We start from the raw sequence: 21,823 nt of genomic DNA, 5'->3' as shown, positions 1-21,823 counted from the left end.
AGTTCCTTCCTGTTCAGAGTGGAAGAATTTAAAAACTGAATTTATAGTTTAGGAAGGTTTTTGGAAGAGTTTTTATCCAGAAAATGTAAATGCAAGTCAGGTTTATTCATGAAAAATTGAAATAAAAAAGCAAAACAGGTTGAGAAATCTTAAAGAAAGAGAAGAGTAGAAAATTTCCCCTTGAGACCAATAAAGTATTTAAATTTAATTTGAAGAGACATTAAGCTGCTAATCAATGCTGTAGATGTTCCTGATTATTATGAATTTCATCCAGAACACAGGAGACCTGATGACGGTTTCACCCAGTCAGAAAAGCTGCAAAAAGAAAAAGAAAATATCAATATAACTTTTAAACACTTTAGAAACTTTTTTTTCCATTAGAAGCAAAATTGTTGAGCTGAAAACACTCAAGGGCCAAGAAAAATAAATGTTCTTTAATAAAATGTTTGAAGTTTATTTTTTTTAAAAATATTTTAAATTAAATTTAAAATCTGTTCGAAGAAAAAAAGCTGCAACAACCTGGCTGCATAAATGTTCAGACCCCAAAACTACATCTTTGTTAAAGCAGATTTTCTCAGAATAAAATGTTTTTTTGGAAGAAGTGTTTCAGTATTTCACATTTTGAGTGGATAATGTCTCCCGACTGGGCCCACAAGCTAATGTTAGCATGTAGTTTCAGCTCATACACCAACGTTTGTACACTGAAGGGAGCCAAAGTTAGCCAATATGCTAGTGATTGATGACCAACATGGTAATGGTAGTATTTAAGCTAATATTAACATTGTAGCTCATACACTTCTATTGCTGTAGGTCATGTGCTAATGATAGCTAGAATCCTATAAATGGCACGTATGCTAACTAGCTTAGCTAATTTTAGTTTATGCAACGTAGTTTGCCATCAAGATGGAGTATGTCGCTGTAAATATCCCCAAATTAAGGTCTATTTGTTTGCTGTAGGTCAACATGCTACCAACAGCCACTATTCTGATGTTAGAATTTTAGTTCACATAGCATTTAAGCTAACTTTGATACAAAACCTCAACCTAACAAACTAACAAGGAGTAAATCAGTGTTGGCCAACATGGTAGTGATAGCATACATGCTATTCATAGGCTTTTAGCTAACTCTAGTTGAACTAATTTTAGTTTATGCACAAACCTTAGAGGCTAAACTCACCGTAACAAATATAATCCACCTCCAGGTATTTATAGGTTCCAACGCAGGGATCTCCAAACATCGAGTTACTGGCTTCGACGTTACAAAGCTGTTTCCCGTTGCATCTGTGGATTCAAATCAAGTCAGTTTCCAATAAAATTAGATTTTTATCTTTGTGAACCTCCTAGTTCACACATTTAGATCCAGTTTTATAAACATTTACAAAAAGGTGAACTTCTGTACCTCTGGCCAACGCTGTCTGAGCTCCTGGAGCATTGGACGTTGGTTATCTGGTTGGTGGGTCGTCCAGCGATGCACGTCTTCTGATCCCTGCGTCCGTATGTAGCACTGGTCACAGATATAACCTCACCTTTGTCTGGCAAAGAGAAGAGGAAACGTTGGAGAGACATTTTCCTGGTTTAAGGCTCCAGAACTGACCAGTAAAACCAGTGATCTTACCACACTGGAGTTGAGCCACTGATCCCTCACATGCCACAGTGGGACCGTTCTGAGGTTTTCTTTCAGGGTCTGTCATAAGAGAGATCCAGGTCACATTAATGACCCGTCAGGACTCTGAATACAAAGTTAGAGGTGGAATTGGAGAAAGCCCGGCCCTCCATGCTTTCATTAGAGTTAAAAACAGAGTGGAGGTCCAGCAGAACCTTCGTGTTTGACTCGGTTCATTGGTTGAAGGCGGCTGCTCTTAATCCAGCTGCTGATAAAACATCGTTAGTGAGTGAGCGGGAACATGGCCGACATGTTTAAACACAACAAAGAAAACATGATGTTTTGTTCTCTGGTCCACTCTTACCACGCAAACAGCTAATGATTGTTAAATTCAAAGCTAATATTTTTATTGTATTTTTCTGCTTTTAACTGAAAACATCAACAACGAGCAGTTATATCTAATAACAAAAGTTTAGTGGAGTAAAATGATTTACTGATAAATTTTCTCATTTGTTAATTATTTTTTATTTTATTTAGTTTAGAGCATTGTTTTTCTGAAATTGTGGCACACATTTGTCTTCAACCCCATTTACTACGATACTCCAAAAATAAACCCGCTGCTAATTATGCACTAATTTCTGCTTTTCTGTTGCAAATAAAACCCAAATTAAACACATGAAACTTTGATCAAACTGCATTTGGTAAAAGGCGACTCAACTACTGAGCGACTGATCAAAACATCGATTATTTAATGTTTAAAAATTACACCATCAGACGGTCCAAAACAAAAGTTACAGGGAAAGTTTGGTGTTTTAAAGATAAAAAATGAATATAATTCATAATTACAAAATAACAAAGTCAGGCAAAATAAGCATTTTTTCAAATTTCTAAAATTAAAAACTAATGAAAAACTGCAGGTGAATTTTTGTTTAGAATAATTTTTTTCTTCATTCAGTGAAGTTACTCCCAGAGGGCAGAGGATCCAGAAATTTTACTCAAGTAAACCTCATAAAAAATAGTTAAAATGAAAAATATACTCCTAATATAAATCTTTTCCAAAAGGTTGCTCAGCTACATGTAACTAGTTACTACCCACGTCTGCTAGCATGTTTAGCTAATGAATCCAGGTAATCCGGATAGTGCCATAAAACTTTAAAGATTATTAATCTTATTCATCAATAAGCTGAATGGATGCGATTCCTGTTGCCTAAGGGTCTTAGTGTGACAAAATGAGAAAAAGTTAAAAGTTTTGTGAAGGTTTTTGCGATCCTGTCAGATTTAAAGTGTTTTAACCGCTACCCGTTCTGATATGGCCGCCATCTTTAATTCTGTTTTCAACAGGCTGTTTTAGGAAGACCAGCGGCGCCCTCTGCTGGACGGCGGCCAAACTACAACACTAAAGAAGGTCTAAACCAGGGGTGACCAAAGTGGGTCCTGGAGGCCCGGCATCCTGCATGTTTTAGTTTTCTCCCTGGTTTAACGCACCTGGATCCAATGGCGGCTCGTTAGAGGCCTAAGAAGAACACTGACCTGCTGAAAAGGTTGTTGGTAAAACCAGGGAGAGAACTAAAACGTGCAGGATACCGGCCCTCCAGGACCCACTTTGGGCACCCCTGGTCTAAACGGATATTATGAGTTAAAAGAATCTAACTAATTTAAATCTAATAAACCTAATCAGTTGATTAATTGATTGCATCCCTGACTTTGTCAAATCCAAGTGTTTCAACCTTTACTTACTTTCACATTTGTACTCCACCTCCAGGTACTTGTAGGTTCCAACGCAGGGATCTCCAAACACAGAGTTTGATGCTGTGATAGAACAGCTCTGCTTCCCGTTGCAGCTGAGGATGGATGTTCAAGTGAAGGAGGATTAGAGATTTAATCCACAATCATCTCTTTGGAAGTCAATTTGACCCCAACAAAAACATTTAAACTTCTCAGCAACTATATTTGAGCCGCTGCCTTTGGGAAACACCTTCCCAAAGATCATGTGTGTACCAAACGATTTTCTAAAACGTCCAAATGGGTTGATGCTTAAGCTCCTGGAGCATCGGGCGTTGGTTATCTGCTACACAAAAAGGTGAACTTCTGTACCTCTGGCCAACGCTGTCTGAGCTCCTGGAGCATTGGACGTTGGTTATCTGGTTGGTGGGTCGTCCAGCGATGCATGTCTGCTGGTCTCTGCGTCCGTATGTAGCACTGGTCACAGATATAACCTTTCCTCCGTCTGGCAAAGAGAAGAGGAAACGTTGGAGAGACATTTTCCTGGTTTAAGGCTCCAGAACTGACCAGTAAAACCAGTGATCTTACCGCACTGGAGTTGAGCCACTGATCCCTCACATGCCACAGTGGGACCGCTCTGAGGTTTTTTTTCAGGGTCTGTCATAAGAGAGATCCAGGTCACATTAATGACCCTGAATAGAAAGTTAGAGATGGACAGGATGGAGAAAGCCCGGCCCTCCGTTCAGCAGCACCTTCAGTTCTCACATGTTTGAACTGGTTTATTGGTTGAAGGCAGCTGCTTATAATCCAGCTGTTAAAACATTGGTGCTGATGGGGAACATGGCCGACATGTGTTCTTTAACACAGTAAAGAAAACACATGATGCTTTGCTCTCTGGTCACACCTTACACTTACACAGTTAATGACAGATTTATTCAGATTTGTTCAGAAAGCAATCAACAAAAACCCTCATTACCTGACAAAATATTAACTTTCTTTATATTAATTTCTAGATTTTAGAATGTTCATCATAATAATTAATGTATAAATAACAACATGATAGCCAGATGCTAGAAAACGTCAGACTGAGTCTCAGAGATCAGTCTCCATCCTAAGTTCACAAAGTAGCTTTAACAAAGATCCTTCCTCCCAGCAGCGTTGCTCCTCGGCATTTCAACTTCCAAAACTGTATTTTCTTTCAAATAAATATATTACATGAAACAATTAAAAACGTCAACAGGCGAATTTTCCACAAATTATCTGGAGCGTTCCTCCGAAAAATCCAGAAATAGTCGGGATCCACTGTTCTGGATATCTTGTGACATTCTCCCCTCTCTGGCGTTTTCTGACTCTAACAATAATATTAGACTTTTTTTTAATTAATTGCAATTTTTCCATCTTATCACAGAACAATGTTAGTTGACTTTAGTTGTAATAAAAAGACTGGATAGGAATCTAAAATATGGGGTTTTCTAATATGAAAGGAGGATTGTAAACTTGCTTTATTTTGTTTCTCGTCTTTCATTCAGATTGAAATAAATACATTAACTATGAGAGCTAACAGAGGACATCGTGGTTCTTGTAGCTCCATTTTCAGAGCTTTGCTTCTTATTGACAACTTTAATTTTTCCTCCTCTGCTTGGAGATTTTGACCAATCTCAAGTGTTTCAACCTTTACTTACTTTCACATTTGTACTCCACCTCCAGGTACTTGTAGGTTCCAACGCAGGGATCTCCAAACACAGAGTTTGATGCTGTGATAGAACAGCTCTGCTTCCCGTTGCAGCTGAGGATGGATGTTCAAGTGAAGGAGGATTAGAGATTTAATCCACAATCATCTCTTTGGAAGTCAATTTGACCCCAACAAAAACATTTAAACTTCTCAGCAACTATATTTGAGCTGCTGCCTTTGGGAAACACCTTCCCAAAGATCATGTGTGTACCAAACGATTTTCTAAAACGTCCAAATGGGTTGATGCTTAAGCTCCTGGAGCATCGGGCGTTGGTTATCTGCTACACAAAAAGGTGAACTTCTGTACCTCTGGCCAACGCTGTCTGAGCTCCTGGAGCATTGGACGTTGGTTATCTGGTTGGTGGGTCGTCCAGCGATGCATGTCTGCTGGTCTCTGCGTCCGTATGTAGCACTGGTCACAGATATAACCTTTCCTCCGTCTGGCAAAGAGAAGAGGAAACGTTGGAGAGACATTTTCCTGGTTTAAGGCTCCAGAACTGACCAGTAAAACCAGTGATCTTACCACACTGGAGTTGAGCCACTGATCCCTCACATGCCACAGTGGGACCGCTCTGAGGTTTTTTTTCAGGGTCTGTCATAAGAGAGATCCAGGTCACATTAATGACCCTGAATAGAAAGTTAGAGATGGACAGGATGGAGAAAGCCCGGCCCTCCGTTCAGCAGCACCTTCAGTTCTCACATGTTTGAACTGGTTTATTGGTTGAAGGCAGCTGCTTATAATCCAGCTGTTAAAACATTGGTGCTGATGGGGAACATGGCCGACATGTGTTCTTTAACACAGTAAAGAAAACACATGATGCTTTGCTCTCTGGTCACACCTTACACTTACACAGTTAATGACAGATTTATTCAGATTTGTTCAGAAAGCAATCAACAAAAACCCTCATTACCTGACAAAATATTAACTTTCTTTATATTAATTTCTAGATTTTAGAATGTTCATCATAATCAGTGTTGTATAGTAACGAAGTAAAAATACTTCACTACTTTACTTAAGTATATTTTGGAGTACTTCATACTTTCCTGGAGTATGAAAATTTTTGATGACTTTCACTTTTACTTCACTATATTTCCGAACTTAATTGCGTACTTTTACTCCGATACATTTTCAATGTGTGGTTTAGTTACTCGTTACAAAAAAGCGAGAGAGAGAAACGCAAAGTGTTTTGACCCCACCTACTGATTAGCAAGTAGCAAGTAGGCTACCGAACAAAGTAGGTCGCCTACTTGCCTGGGCTTGTTCATCACCTCCAATAGGATACACCTGTTTCGCTTCTCCCATTAAACACAAAGCAAGTCTCGCAATCAGCAGCAGCCACATGGAGGAGGAGACGGAGACCACAACGACTGCAACTACGTCGGACACGGCTCCAGGGGAACCACCAGCTGGTGATGAGAGCCCATGGCCTTATTTAAACACAATATACTCTTTCGTGGGTGTTAAAGATTCGTCGTACCGCATGCAGTTTATGTTATTCCTGCCCGAAGATGCGGAAATTCTATCTTACAAAAACTCCCCGTCCAACTTGAAGAAACACATCGAGGTAACGTCTTATGAAATGGTTATAATCCTCCTGTTTCAGTAACTATAGCTTGGTCACTAGGTACTACTGTATTGTGAAACGTTGACCATAAATGAACTTTGTTTGGCATTGTTTCAGTTCCATACGTGGTGTATTTAGCTTAGGCCTAATGTTGACTGTAGCAGGTGTTAAGGAAAATGATTATTTAATGCTAAAAATACACTTAATCTTACGACATGTGTAAAGGGATAGCCAACACTTTATTTGGAACAGTTTTCTGTGGAGCATGGGGGAAGTAGGGCCTTTTCCTCCCCCATTGACACAACAGAGCAATAAATTTGCATTCCAATGGGAGTGGGGGCTACGGAGGTGTCTGTGAAATCTCATCTTAGGACTTTTGGCGCCAGGGATCTTCCGTATCAGGCAGCGATGGGCACGAAGTGGTCCGCCCTCTTACTTAGATAAAAAAAAACAGACACCTTTGCCATAATGAGGGGACTGTCCAAGTTTTCTGAGTCCCTACGGAGTTTCTAATAGGTCAAAGAACGGAACGCCTTGACTGCATATATTAAATAGGGAAACACCCTTTTGGTTTATAGTTTCAGGTCATCACCGGAGAGGGAGAGTTTTTTCATCTTTTCTCCACGTGGGCGCCTTTGTCTGTCTCTGTGTTTGTCTGTCTACCCCTTGTGTGTGTTTTTATTTTTATGAGAAAATGCATATCTCTGTTCCTCTGCAGTTTTGTTGTTCATTGCTTGGTATGGAATTAAACTCTGTGATCTGTGACGTCATTGTGCCTTGCCGTCTCCTTGCCAGCTGTGACGAGATCCACTTGCGACCTGGCTAACAGGAGGAGAGGAGAGCCATGCTTTTTCCAAAAGTTTAAGCTAACCTAATAACTTCCTTCCTTAACAATTTGGGGGCTCGTTCGGTTGCGGATTTTGAGCGGGCGGCTCTGTCACGCGTTGGCCTGGTTCGGCTCGGTGAGGTGAGATACTTTTCATTATTCTTTTGTTGTTTGCACCGCCGTGTGCTGGGAAAAAGGCGAGCTGGATTGTTGTGGCTGTATCCAGCCGCGCGGAGTTTTCGGAGCTGCAGAGATAGATAGATTGTGTCTTTAAAATAGCCAGTGAATTACTGATTGGATTGCAATACACAGGAAACAAGAGGATCGTGGCGGTTCCGGACATAGGATTTGCTACCCTATTGTCAAAAAGGCTGGGTTTTTCTTCATTATTGTTCTTTTGCCCTGAGGATTTAGTCTTGTACCTCTAAATTGAAAGGAAATTGTGTATTAAAATTTAGTTTGAGTGTGTGGTACACTTTGAATAGTCTGAGGTAGACTGTTACGGTAAAATAGCCTGGGGTAGGCTTTAGATTTTGAGAAATAGTAATCAAGTATTAGTGTGTGGTACACTAGATAGGTCTGAGGTAGGCCGTCAGATAGAATTTGTGGTAAATTCTTATTATAGTTTGTGGTAAACTTTGAGTGTGTGGTACACTAGATAGGTCTGGGGTAGACCGACGGATAGAATTTGTGGTAAATTCTTATTATAAGCTTGCGGTAAGCTTTGAGGTTGCATTTTTATTTTTAGCTGGCGCCTTCTTTGTATTTTTGTTTTCCTTCTCCTCTTGTCTTTCTAATTTGTCTATCATTCTGTTTAGTGTTATCTGTATTTGTCTGTTTGTGGTGTTTTTGAAGCTAGCGGCTCTTCTGGGTGAAGTGTGCGTGCAGAGCTCTGCGTGTGTATCTGCGTGTGTATCTGCGTGTGTATCTGCGTGTGTATTTGCGTGTGTATCTGTGTGAGTATGTGTGTATGTGGTCGTGTGTGTGCGCGTGCACGAGTTCGGGCTGGCTGTGTGTTTCAGCAGAGTGTTAAGTTGTTTGAATAGCGCTGTTTGTGTGAATTTGCATTGATTGGGCTGCGTTTTATTGTGAAGTTATTATGGACACTGAGTTGCGACACGTGCTATACGCTATTTTATGGTCGGGGTTCGTCTTAACGGGGAAAGTAGAACGATGGCGAAAACGTGGTCGTTTAGTTTAAAAAATAAATAAATAAAATAAAAATAACAGTTAAGTAAATTAAACTGGTACCAGAAAACAAAATTATTGGTTGTGGTTTGATTTTAACATAACTTTGAGATTTTTTTTAAACGTGCACGGGGAATTAAAAGGTTCCTGACGATTGGAGTTTAAAATTAATTAAATTGACACATGAAAATATGTTAATAAAACATTGGACAATTCCTGAAGCTTCAGTAAATTTCATATAAACTTTAGTAAAATTGATATAAATTACAGTAAAATTTGATAGAATAATGACCACAGACTGACACTTGGGGACTGATGAAATTCTGACTGACTATGAAACCTGGCCGGATGTGTGTTTTGTGTTTTCTGTAACATGTTTTGTGTTTTTGTATTGTGTTGCAATTCATTTTGGTGTGAAAGTGTGTGTGATTGGAGATGAAATATCACTGGGTATTTCATGTCTTATAAATACAGAGAAATTTTTAGTGTTGTTTTATGGTGCAAAATTTCTAGTTTTTACAAACATCCTCTGTGTTAAATTGGACTAAATTATTAAAATTAAACATTAACAGCAGTGTGACCTGCAGTGTACAGTTTGGAAGGTGATTAAAGGATAGAATTTTGATAAAATAAATCATCTGAACAAATTGAAAATAAATTATGGGTTCTAAGGTTAAATAAATGAATAAATAAATAAATAAAATAAGAAAGAATAAGCCAAGAAAATGAGGTCACAGAGGATTGTAGAAATGCTGTCTTGGCAAATTAATAGTTAACTACATAAATATGGTGAATGGGTGAATAGATAAATACATAACTGATTAGGTACAGCAATGAAATAAATTAAATAAAAATTTATATAGACTTGAGAACTACATAGTGGATATAATGTTAATTATTCCTTCTAAGGCTGTGAAGGTAGTAGGAAAATGGAATAACATACAATGAGTAAAATAGGACTTTTTTCATGAGTTGAGGATAAGAAAAAACGTAGATTTTTAGAGAAACAGGCTCTAACTGTAAGCGGTAATTGTTCAGATAACAACAAACTGCAATATGCAACTGACTCTAGATATTTTCACAATCAGTCTTTTTCAAACAGACCAAAACTTTAAGATAGATAAAATATTGTTAAATCTACAGGACTTACGGATAATTAGACAGGATAAATTGGAAGTCACTCTCTTGTTAAATAGAAATTGGTTAAATATAGAAAAGTTTGCTAAAATTTACAAGATTTGTTGTTGAAGGATAACATTAAGTTTGAAATAACTTATTGGTTAATAAAAAACATTATATGGAATTATTGTAGAGAATCAATATTAAACTGTAATAAGAGATGATTAAATAGTGCCTGTAGACAGACGAGAGGGCTGCAAATAACATAAGAAAATTAAGGAAAATAAATAAATAGCAAAAAACAAGAAGAAGCGACAAGTATGTTTATTTAGACATGAGACTAATGGAGCCCAAGGAGGAGTTTCAACCCCATTCACAGAAGTTCATCACGGGAGAACAAGCAGCTGTGAGGCAAATCATTGTCTCTCCCATCATTTAAAGTACCTTCTGACAAACTCTCTGAATATAACTTACAATTTTTGTAATGGTACGACAAAAGGGTTTTTAAGTTCAAATTTTACAATTAAAGGAGACTAAAACATATCTGATGCTTTCACTGACAAAGCCTACTAATAAATTTAAAGAATTGGGAGTTCTTCCTGAAATCCTTATTGGCTCTTTTTCCTGCCATACAAATAGTTCCTCCGAGAGGTGAAAAGGGGGTTTTATGGTGGGCTTAGGAATTTGTTTTATGGTCTGACAATGGAGTTTGCTCAGACTGGTGTAGTGACTTTCAAATTTAAATTGTGAAATCTAAAAGTACAAAAGGATTTAATTTTTCTTTTTCCTAAGGAACATAGAGATTGGCTGTTTAAATTTTAGGGTATTGTTTCACATTATAGATTATAGGAAGGAGTAGAGAGTTTTTTCTCATCACATAAGACAGGATGTTTGATGCGGTTTGGTTTCCTAGCTTTAGTGAAACATTTTCTCTTTAAAGTAGATAGTTTAAACAAGCGAATACATAGTGAGTAAGGAATAATGTGGAAAATGTTAAATATAAGTTTTTAGCATCAAAACACTGAGTCAACTGTCACACGCTGACACTCTTGGTAATGATTTTCTGGTTTCCTTTCATATTACTTTTATATAGTGAGTAGTGAGTAGTTTAGATTTATATCTTTAAATTTGTTTTCATTAGTCTGACTCCTTAGTTGGCTATTTGTTCTGCACTCATTTAGTTAACTTTAAGTGTCAGTTCTTCTATATTTTGTTAAATATCACGAATTCATTTTGAGTTACCAGTTTCCTCTTATTTTGTTCCGAAAGGGGGAGGGGGAAATTTGATCTTTAGTTTACTTTCTTTTCATTTGTAGATTTAGTGATATACTGACCAGTATTTTAGGATTTTGTGTTTAATTACCCCTTAGTGTGTTAATGGTCTGATCAGCCGTTATCTAAGTTCCCCTCATGTCTTGTTAGGTCAGTTTGTGCTTACGTCGTTCTGTTACTACCTGTGTTGTTTTTTGTTATGTTGATTTCAGTAGGGGCCCAATTTATTATTTTTGGATTTTCTTTGTTAACTGTGTTTGAATTTTTTTTTTTTTTCTTCAACGTCTCTCTGGTTCGTTATGCAAAACCTTCGCAGAGTCTTAATTGGTACACATGCTTTGTCAAACACTGCAGAAAATTTTTGAGAAGTTTTCTACAACGAATTATTTGATAATCATGAGAGTAAAATTGAATACTGAGTTTTAAAACTGTAATGTGAAATGTTTTTTGAAAATAGCAATCTTGAAGGTTTAAAGCATGCTATAATAAATTGTTCTGTTTGTTTTGACAGTTTGCCTGTTAGGACGGGGCAGTATTGGGTAGAATTTCTCAGTAAAATAATGACCCTGCTTCATCGACATCGTTATTTCACATACTAGAAATAGTGATACATTAGTCAGTAATGTATCAAAGGGGGAGAAGATGTATGGGTTCATCTTTTATAATACTTAAACAAATTTTTGAAGAACATGTCTGATCTGTGCTACACATAAAAGTGAAAGGAAAAGATATTCTCTGGTAATATATGTGCTTATTTTAAATAGGTTTGAGTTGTTCTCCATTAAAAGATTTTCTGACAATGGGCTAACATATTTTGAGAAAATAGATAAATTTATAGTGATAATGAAGCATATTTTGGTTAATTACCTTGGGAAAATAACTATAGAAATTAAAATATTATTGTGTCAGCCATTTTCAGAGCATTAATTTAATGGAGCATGAATGTTTTAAGAAATGTTTTGAAGAATCTGTTCTTGATTAAAGTTATCACTAATCACTAAAAGTACACAGGTGGGATTATAATGATTTTTCTAAACTTGATTTTGATTTTTTGATTTACATCCATTTAAAACGATTTTGAATAAAACTTTAAATTCGACGACAAGTAAAAGCCGAGGTAAAAATTGGTATATTTTGAAAATGTTTGGATTTGTTAAGGCATACATTTACATTATAATTTCTCCAGGTCTAACTCTTTTGAATTTTGTTTAAGGAACGCATGTAAAATGATTTAGATAAATAACCAATAAGATCTAGTTTGTTCTATAAAAGTAATTTAAATGGGACAGTTTAATTCACAGCGATTTTCATTTTTGATGGTAAATGTAAGCTTTACAACTACATTTTTAGGTTTTTGTGTTTGTTTTGTTTCGTTTGTTTGATCCTATTTTTACAAGATTGGTTTAAGAAAAGATCTGCATTTGTTTAACATTCTGGGAAAACGTTACTTTGGAAACATGTCTTTTGAAGCAAATGATTACAGGGTTTTGGTATTTTTCATCGGTTGGAGCTATAGTATATAATAATAGCAACGTACATTGAAGGGATCACATCCACCATTTGATGAGCAGAATTGGACAAACTAGGAGATAAGGTTTCAAGTGATGTGTTGCTCATGGTTTTACACGCAGACTGCCCTGGAGTTCCAAGCTCCAGGTGGGACTCTGGACTCTGTCACACAAGCTGTTGTCATGCGAGGCAGGGGTGGGGCTGCTTGGAGAAGCGGTTTCACACTTATTACGAGGATAGCAGCCACAGAGTCACGAGCATTGGAGGATTCACTTGAACACACAGTGAATTGAAGATGTTTGTGATGATTACACAAATGAATGATGCCCTTGGACAAATCTGATCTCTGTTTTGTCGTTTCAGTTTGGTTTCCTGGTGCCCTGCGGATGTGGTCTCATTCAAAATCTGCGTTCTTTGATAAAAGGATTAAAATAATTTCCCTGGATGGAAGATAACAAAACAAATTTATTTTTAGGTGAAACCATCGTTTGATTATGCTGACATTAATGAAGATGATATTAAAGAATGTTGTAATTGGGTTTCTGATGCTAATGAAATTCATGTTGAAACAAAATGTCTGTTTAATAACCTGTGACAGGTCGCTTCACGAGATTTGGTTTCCTCACGAGGAGATTTCATTTTCTCCTTGACATCTCTCTGTAATATTGACCTAATAATCCCATTTTCAGTGAGCAACGGACGCTCAGGTGGAAGCCTGAGGTTTTCGACCGAAGAAGATCAAGCTGCAAGAGGATCATCATAAACTTTTATTGCGTGTTTTTTTCGTTAGTTGTGAACTCTGAAAAGGACTGTCGTTTTGTTTTTTGCGCGCATTTTTTGAACAATTTCTGACGAAGACTTCATATTTTTTGAGAGACTGTCGATGGACATTAAAAAAAAAAAAAAAAAAAACAGAAAAGACGTGCAGCAGATTGTAATTTTGTGTGTTTCTTGGTTCGACGTTTGTAATTTTGTGATGAATGTTGTCTTTGAAGTTGCAGAGCATTTCTTACTAGTTTTTTATATGTATGTCCCTGCTTTATTTTTTATTGTATACTTTGGGTTTTTGGTTTGTCTTGTGTTTTGGTTGTATTGTGATAATTTTGTTTTATGATTTTACATTTTTAAGGATAAGTCTTTCTACACCTTGGGTTTTGTTTCAAAGGGGGATTGTATGTAATTAGGGTACGTCACTCTTTTGTCTTTTTATTTTTCGGTTTTTTTCGTTTTTTCATACATAGTTTTGGTTCTGTATTAGAAGGCTTAATCAATTTTTATTGAGGTCTTTTGATTAAGACCTCAAAAGGGGGATTGTTAAGGAAAATGATTATTTAATGCTAAAAATACACTTAATCTTACGACATGTGTAAAGGGATAGCCAACACTTTATTTGGAACAGTTTTCTGTGGAGCATGGGGGAAGTAGGGCCTTTTCCTCCCCCATTGACACAACAGAGCAATAAATTTGCATTCCAATGGGAGTGGGGGCTACGGAGGTGTCTGTGAAATCTCATCTTAGGACGTTTGGCGCCAGGGATCTTCCGTATCAGGCAGCGATGGGCACGAAGTGGTCCGCCCTCTTACTTAGATAAAAAAAAAACAGACACCTTTGCCATAATGAGGGGACTGTCCAAGTTTTCTGAGTCCCTACGGAGTTTCTAATAGGTCAAAGAACGGAACGCCTTGACTGCATATATTAAATAGGGAAACACCCTTTTGGTTTATAGTTTCAGGTCATCACCGGAGAGGGAGAGTTTTTTCATCTTTTCTCCACGTGGGCGCCTTTGTCTGTCTCTGTGTTTGTCTGTCTACCCCTTGTGTGTGTTTTTATTTTTATGAGAAAATGCATATCTCTGTTCCTCTGCAGTTTTGTTGTTCATTGCTTGGTATGGAATTAAACTCTGTGATCTGTGACGTCATTGTGCCTTGCCGTCTCCTTGCCAGCTGTGACGAGATCCACTTGCGACCCGGCTAACAGGAGGAGAGGAGAGCCATGCTTTTTCCAAAAGTTTAAGCTAACCTAATAACTTCCTTCCTTAACACAGGCTACCTAGACTCCTCTGTTCAAGGGGGACAGAAGCCATAGCGATAGCAATTTAGACTAAATTTAACGAATATAGGAAATGCATGCAAGTTCAAAACCAGGTTTACAGATGCCAATAAGCTGCATTTCCCTCCCAATTCTTTTTTTCTTTTGCATAATGACCAGTTGTGTGCACCACCTACTGACTGTAGCATTGACTGATTCACTGATTTGTGAAGTAGAGTAATCGTAACAGCTCTTTTTCTTCATGTTGGCCTCATTTTCTGTACTATTTATTTTTCTCATTTTCAGCACTGACCTTACTTGAAGGGAAAACTTAAGGTTTACAAAAACTTTGTATTTTCTGTCCTGGAGGGTTTACTAAGAAGCTGGTTCAGTTGTAAAGCAGGTTAAGTTAACCTTGTGCTATAGGTAAAGCACCTAATTTTCTTAACTAAATGATGCCTGCAGGTATATCTATTAGCAGGTTTAATTTTGCCTGCACTTGGTTGGGTACATTATTTTAAGTGTATTTGACAAGTTTACCAAAATATAAAAAATGTCATTCAAACTGCATTTGCCTTGTTTTACTTTTTACTTGTACTTTTCATTACATTACTTGAGTACATCCATTTTTACAGTAATTTCCATACTTAAGTACAAGAAGTTTCAGATACTTTAAGACTTTTACTCAAGTAACATTTCAGTCAGTGACTTGGACTTTTACCAAAGTCATATTTTGGAGAGGTACTTGTACTTTTACTTGACTCTGAGATTTCAGTACTTTATACAACACTGATCATAATAATTAATGTATAAATAACAACATGATAGCCAGATGCTAGAAAACGTCAGACTGAGTCTCAGAGATCAGTCTCCATCCTAAGTTCACAAAGTAGCTTTAACAAAGATCCTTCCTCCCAGCAGCGTTGCTCCTCGGCATTTCAACTTCCAAAACTGTATTTTCTTTCAAATAAATATATTACATGAAACAATTAAAAACGTCAACAGGCGAATTTTCCACAAATTATCTGGAGCGTTCCTCCGAAAAATCCAGAAATAGTCGGGATCCACTGTTCTGGATATCTTGTGACATTCTCCCCTCTCTGGCGTTTTCTGACTCTAACAATAATATTAGACTTTTTTTTAATTAATTGCAATTTTTCCATCTTATCACAGAACAATGTTAGTTGACTTTAGTTGTAATAAAAAGACTGGATAGGAATCTAAAATATGGGGTTTTCTAATATGAAAGGAGGATTGTAAACTTGCTTTATTTTGTTTCTCGTCTTTCATTCAGATTGAAATAAATACATTAACTATGAGAGCTAACAGAGGACATCGTGGTTCTTGTAGCTCCATTTTCAGAGCTTTGCTTCTTATTGACAACTTTAATTTTTCCTCCTCTGCTTGGAGATTTTGACCAATCTCAAGTGTTTCAACCTTTACTTACTTTCACATTTGTACTCCACCTCCAGGTACTTGTAGGTTCCAACGCAGGGATCTCCAAACACAGAGTTTGATGCTGTGATAGAACAGCTCTGCTTCCCGTTGCAGCTGAGGATGGATGTTCAAGTGAAGGAGGATTAGAGATTTAATCCACAATCATCTCTTTGGAAGTCAATTTGACCCCAACAAAAACATTTAAACTTCTCAGCAACTATATTTGAGCTGCTGCCTTTGGGAAACACCTTCCCAAAGATCATGTGTGTACCAAACGATTTTCTAAAACGTCCAAATGGGTTGATGCTTAAGCTCCTGGAGCATCGGGCGTTGGTTATCTGCTACACAAAAAGGTGAACTTCTGTACCTCTGGCCAACGCTGTCTGAGCTCCTGGAGCATTGGACGTTGGTTATCTGGTTGGTGGGTCGTCCAGCGATGCATGTCTGCTGGTCTCTGCGTCCGTATGTAGCACTGGTCACAGATATAACCTTTCCTCCGTCTGGCAAAGAGAAGAGGAAACGTTGGAGAGACATTTTCCTGGTTTAAGGCTCCAGAACTGACCAGTAAAACCAGTGATCTTACCACACTGGAGTTGAGCCACTGATCCCTCACATGCCACAGTGGGACCGCTCTGAGGTTTTTTTTCAGGGTCTGTCATAAGAGAGATCCAGGTCACATTAATGACCCTGAATAGAAAGTTAGAGATGGACAGGATGGAGAAAGCCCGGCCCTCCGTTCAGCAGCACCTTCAGTTCTCACATGTTTGAACTGGTTTATTGGTTGAAGGCAGCTGCTTATAATCCAGCTGTTAAAACATTGGTGCTGATGGGGAACATGGCCGACATGTGTTCTTTAACACAGTAAAGAAAACACATGATGCTTTGCTCTCTGGTCACACCTTACACTTACACAGTTAATGACAGATTTATTCAGATTTGTTCAGAAAGCAATCAACAAAAACCCTCATTACCTGACAAAATATTAACTTTCTTTATATTAATTTCTAGATTTTAGAATGTTCATCATAATAATTAATGTATAAATAACAACATGATAGCCAGATGCTAGAAAACGTCAGACTGAGTCTCAGAGATCAGTCTCCATCCTAAGTTCACAAAGTAGCTTTAACAAAGATCCTTCCTCCCAGCAGCGTTGCTCCTCGGCATTTCAACTTCCAAAACTGTATTTTCTTTCAAATAAATATATTACATGAAACAATTAAAAACGTCAACAGGCGAATTTTCCACAAATTATCTGGAGCGTTCCTCCGAAAAATCCAGAAATAGTCAGGATCCACTGTTCTGGATATCTTGTGACATTCTCCCCTCTCTGGCGTTTTCTGACTCTAACAATAATATTAGACTTTTTTTTAATTAATTGCAATTTTTCCATCTTATCACAGAACAATGTTAGTTGACTTTAGTTGTAATAAAAAGACTGGATAGGAATCTAAAATATGGGGTTTTCTAATATGAAAGGAGGATTGTAAACTTGCTTTATTTTGTTTCTCGTCTTTCATTCAGATTGAAATAAATACATTAACTATGAGAGCTAACAGAGGACATCGTGGTTCTTGTAGCTCCATTTTCAGAGCTTTGCTTCTTATTGACAACTTTAATTTTTCCTCCTCTGCTTGGAGATTTTGACCAATCTCAAGTGTTTCAACCTTTACTTACTTTCACATTTGTACTCCACCTCCAGGTACTTGTAGGTTCCAACGCAGGGATCTCCAAACACAGAGTTTGATGCTGTGATAGAACAGCTCTGCTTCCCGTTGCAGCTGAGGATGGATGTTCAAGTGAAGGAGGATTAGAGATTTAATCCACAATCATCTCATTGGAAGTCAATTTGACCCCAACAAAAACATTTAAACTTCTCAGCAACTATATTTGAGCCGCTGCCTTTGGGAAACACCTTCCCAAAGATCATGTGTGTACCAAACGATTTTCTAAAACGTCCAAATGGGTTGATGCTTAAGCTCCTGGAGCATCGGACGTTGGTTATCTGCTACACAAAAAGGTGAACTTCTGTACCTCTGGCCAACGCTGTCTGAGCTCCTGGAGCATTGGACGTTGGTTATCTGGTTGGTGGGTCGTCCAGCGATGCATGTCTGCTGGTCTCTGCGTCCGTATGTAGCACTGGTCACAGATATAACCTCACCGTTCTCTGACAGAGAGGATTGGAAACATTGGACGTTTTAAGCTCCAAACAATCAAACAAGGCAGTTCAAAGTGCTTTACATCATAAAATACAAAAATAAAAAGTTATGAAACCATCATGCAGTCACCAATTAAGAAGCCAGTAACAAATTTACATTTTGTCGAGTGCCATCATCAAAATCGTCAATACATGTCAGATATAATGGTCAATATTTAATTTATTATGTTTCAAAAGCAACTATGAGCAGGTAGGTTTGAGCCTTTATTTAAAGAATCTCAGCGTTTCAGCTGTTTTTCAGTTTTCTGAACGTTTGCTCCAGATTTGTGATGCATAGAAGCTGAATGCTGCTTTTCCAGAACCACCACCAGAACCTGAGAGGTCTGGAAGGTTGATCCAGCAGCAGCCTTTAATCCGTTCAGTGATTTATAAACTACCAGCAGTAGTTTAAAGTCTGTTCTCTCAGTGAAGGACTGTAGAACTGGGTGATGTAGAACTAGGTGAGGTGCTCCATCTTCCTGGTTTTAGTCAGAACGCCAGCAGCAGCGTTCTGGGTCAGCTGGTCCTTTAATGCTGAAAATGTTCTTCAGGTGATAGGAGGCTGGTTTTGGAACCATCTTTATGTGGCTCTGAAGGCTCGGAGTTCATCCTGATCTCTGGTTTCCAGCTGTAAGAACTGAAGCTGCGTTGATTCTGGATCGTTCTAAAGATAATAACTCCAGTTAGAAGCAGAACCAACAAACCCGGTGATCTCACCACACTTCAGCTGAGCCACTGATCCTTCACACGCCACAACATGAAGCTTCTGGGAGCCAGCTGCAAATAAAACACCGTCAGTCACCAGGAATTAAAACTAACGAGCAACGCGCCTTAGAGCATCTTTTTACCTGAAGTTATCAGCACACATGATACCGCCAGGACTAGAAGAGAAAAAATTTTATTAAAGCTGTGAGATTTTTCATAATGAGCTGAAAGTTCAGCAGGATTCAGTGGAAATTATTAAAAATATTCTATCTGCATTCAGGCTGACAGTTTAGTTATAAATTCATGTACATATGATCCCAATAGTAAGAATTATTTGTTGTGAAGACTAGAGAATAAAATTCCTTTATTCTTTGGTTAATCGATTAATGATAAACTGAACTGTTGATAAAGAGATTTATTCTTATTTTAAAGATTATGTTCAATAACCAACCAGAGTTTCAGTCGGGATTTAAAGCAGAAAAAATGTTCTGTCCTGCTTTATTGGACCTGAGAGTTGAGTTCCCCTCCACTAGATCCTACTATTAAAGTTTATTGCACTAAAATTGATTAATTATGACCAATTTAAGTTGTTTGTATCTTTTAGTTTGTATTGTAGCAATGTGTGGTGTTCCACAGGGTGGTGAGCTGAAACCACTGCACATGACCAAACCAAAATAATGTCCATCTGGCAAATGAATTAACATTTTGAAATCAATATTATATTATATTATACATTATATACATCTTCCCTAAAATAAGCTGGTATACTGATGACGTCCTGCTATAATCGTCTATGAAAGTCAAGGAAGCTAATTAGATATGAATTCTTTATTAGATCAAATTAAATTATATTATTATATATGCACACGTTCCCCAAAATAAACTGTATGCTGATGACATCCTGCTGTAACTGCTAAAGATTTTATGAACATTTTAAATTCAGGATATTTATGCTAAATATAATAAATGTTATTCTTTTCGCCTTTTTTAAACAATTTTGTTTTTAAAAACTAACTGATCTGTTTATCTATTAGTTTTATAATCTGAGAAGGAAACAGCTCCAGCTGTGCTTCTTTGCACATTTCACCCACCAGTTACAGACCAGAGTTCCCAGTTTTCACTGGGAAATCTTATTCCCACAAAACAAAGCATGAAGTGCAGTAACAGTTAAAAATAAACAACTTTTCATTAAATATTTCAAACTCTTAACTTTCCCTCGTGTGTGTTTCTCTCCCGCAGTCCGTAGAATTGAAATAGTTAAAGCAGATTGAATTAAAACGTCGGGGTACTCACAGAGCGCGGAGTAGAGCATGACGGAGAGCTGGATGGATGCTGGGAGAAGCTGGTCGCTCATATTTAAGCCGTTCTCTGTTCCCAGCCCCCAAGGAGGAAATCCATCCCATAATCCTCCGTCACTTTCTCCACCAAAACAAACTGCTCGGTAAATTTGATACTCTGTTTAACTTGGTGTTGCTTTGTGTACCATTCTCACAGTCAAACAACTTCTGTCATCTCCTGACACGCATGCAGCCTGCATAAGATCAGAAAGGGCTTGCCGTACATCTGATGGATGGAAAGTTTAAATCTTGAAGCGACGACAGAATCAGGAAACTTTCAGAAATCATCCAGGAAGAAACGGAAAACCGCTAAATAGTTTTAAAATGTTTGGTTTTCACAAAAAGGAAGAAGTTATTGAAAGTTACATTTATCCTGGAACTTTGCATCAATAATTGCACAATTTGACATTTTGAAAATAAATTTGCTCAATGGAAACACGGCAGTTTTTTCAATAAAAGGTTTTAGGATTAGGATTTTTTATTTGCATCAAAATTGGTTTATTTCTCAAAAATGCAAAGTCACATGATGAAGGTTTGTGCCCCTGCTTGCCCCTGTGAGAAAAAAACAGAGATGCGCCCCTGGCCCAGGTGTTTCATTTATTCCTGAGAAAAACAATAAGGACCCCAAAGACTTGAAACTTTAGGATTCTGGTTCATGTTTGGACGCCACAGAGCAAAGTTCAGTTAAAATGTTGGAGTCACTAAAAAAAGGTAAAAGTTTAAATTCTGTTGGAATGTAAATAAAAATAAATAACTTGTGAATTAATAAAAGTTCCACATTTATTCAGTTTGTTTATGACTGAATAGTCATAAACATTTACTGAGACATGAGATTAAGTTTTATTATTTCTAAGTTTTTGTAATTTAATTGAAATTGTATCATGACCCAAATCATGATTTATAATCAATAATAATCAAAATTAAATTCATGACTTAAAGGAGGCGGTTTTACAGTAGTTTATAAATAAAACCATGATTTTAAAACTGCCTGTTGTATTTATTCAGGTTTAATTGAGTACAGAAAGCATTCAGACCAATTTAAAATTTTCACTGTTTCATTGGAGCCAATTTCTAAAATCAAAAAAGTTCATATTATTTCTCATGAATGTACACTCACTGTCTTATCTCGACAGAGAAAAGCTGAAATATAGAAATGTTTGTAAATTAAAAAGGAAAAACCGAAATATCCCTTTATTTTTTGTTGTTTGTAAACAAACTGCATATTACAAACATGCAGTGGTTACAGAAAGAATATGAGACCTTTATTTAATCTCATATTCTTTCTGTAACCACTGAATGTTTGTTGGATCGTCTGGAACAAAAAGACGCTCCGTCATTTTGTCTGAGGTTTGTAGGTTTAGTTTTGTGTGTCTTTGGGTTGTTGGATGTGAGTCAATAACTGCATATTTAAAGTTTGCACAGACCAACGGCCGTTCTGGTTCGCCTTAAAAGCAAACATCACACCTGGCTGCACATGAAACCAAATATTAAAAAATAAAAATCCACAACGACGTGCATGTACAGTGTGTGTAGTTTAATTTCTCCAGCTGCTTTTAAACAGCTTTCAAACCAACAGATGAAATA

At 37.3% G+C, this 21,823-nt stretch overlaps 1 protein-coding gene across 1 annotated transcript; it reads right to left on the bottom strand.

Annotated features, from left to right (window-relative positions):
- Nucleotides 1-86: 86 nt before the first annotated feature.
- On the bottom strand, nucleotides 87-20,271 carry LOC102219016 (rhamnose-binding lectin-like). Its single transcript, XM_023336594.1, has 18 exons — nucleotides 20,196-20,271; nucleotides 19,046-19,078; nucleotides 18,915-18,974; nucleotides 18,035-18,167; nucleotides 17,678-17,781; nucleotides 16,584-16,652; nucleotides 16,368-16,500; nucleotides 16,011-16,114; nucleotides 5,580-5,648; nucleotides 5,364-5,496; nucleotides 5,007-5,110; nucleotides 3,913-3,981; nucleotides 3,697-3,829; nucleotides 3,340-3,443; nucleotides 1,615-1,683; nucleotides 1,399-1,531; nucleotides 1,177-1,280; nucleotides 87-315 (listed from the first exon to the last, which is right to left on the bottom strand). The coding sequence occupies exons 1-18, from the start codon at nucleotides 20,254-20,256 to the stop codon at nucleotides 299-301; spliced, it is 1,632 nt and encodes a 543-aa protein (XP_023192362.1). The 5' UTR covers nucleotides 20,257-20,271; the 3' UTR covers nucleotides 87-298.
- Between the last annotated feature and the right edge of the window lie 1,552 nt (nucleotides 20,272-21,823).

Source organism: Xiphophorus maculatus, chromosome 1 (genome assembly GCF_002775205.1).
Source record: "Xiphophorus maculatus strain JP 163 A chromosome 1, X_maculatus-5.0-male, whole genome shotgun sequence".
Taxonomy (NCBI): domain Eukaryota; kingdom Metazoa; phylum Chordata; class Actinopteri; order Cyprinodontiformes; family Poeciliidae; genus Xiphophorus; species Xiphophorus maculatus.
The sequence above is the reverse complement of the archived record's forward strand: the minus strand, read 5'-3'. Positions and strand labels throughout refer to the sequence as shown.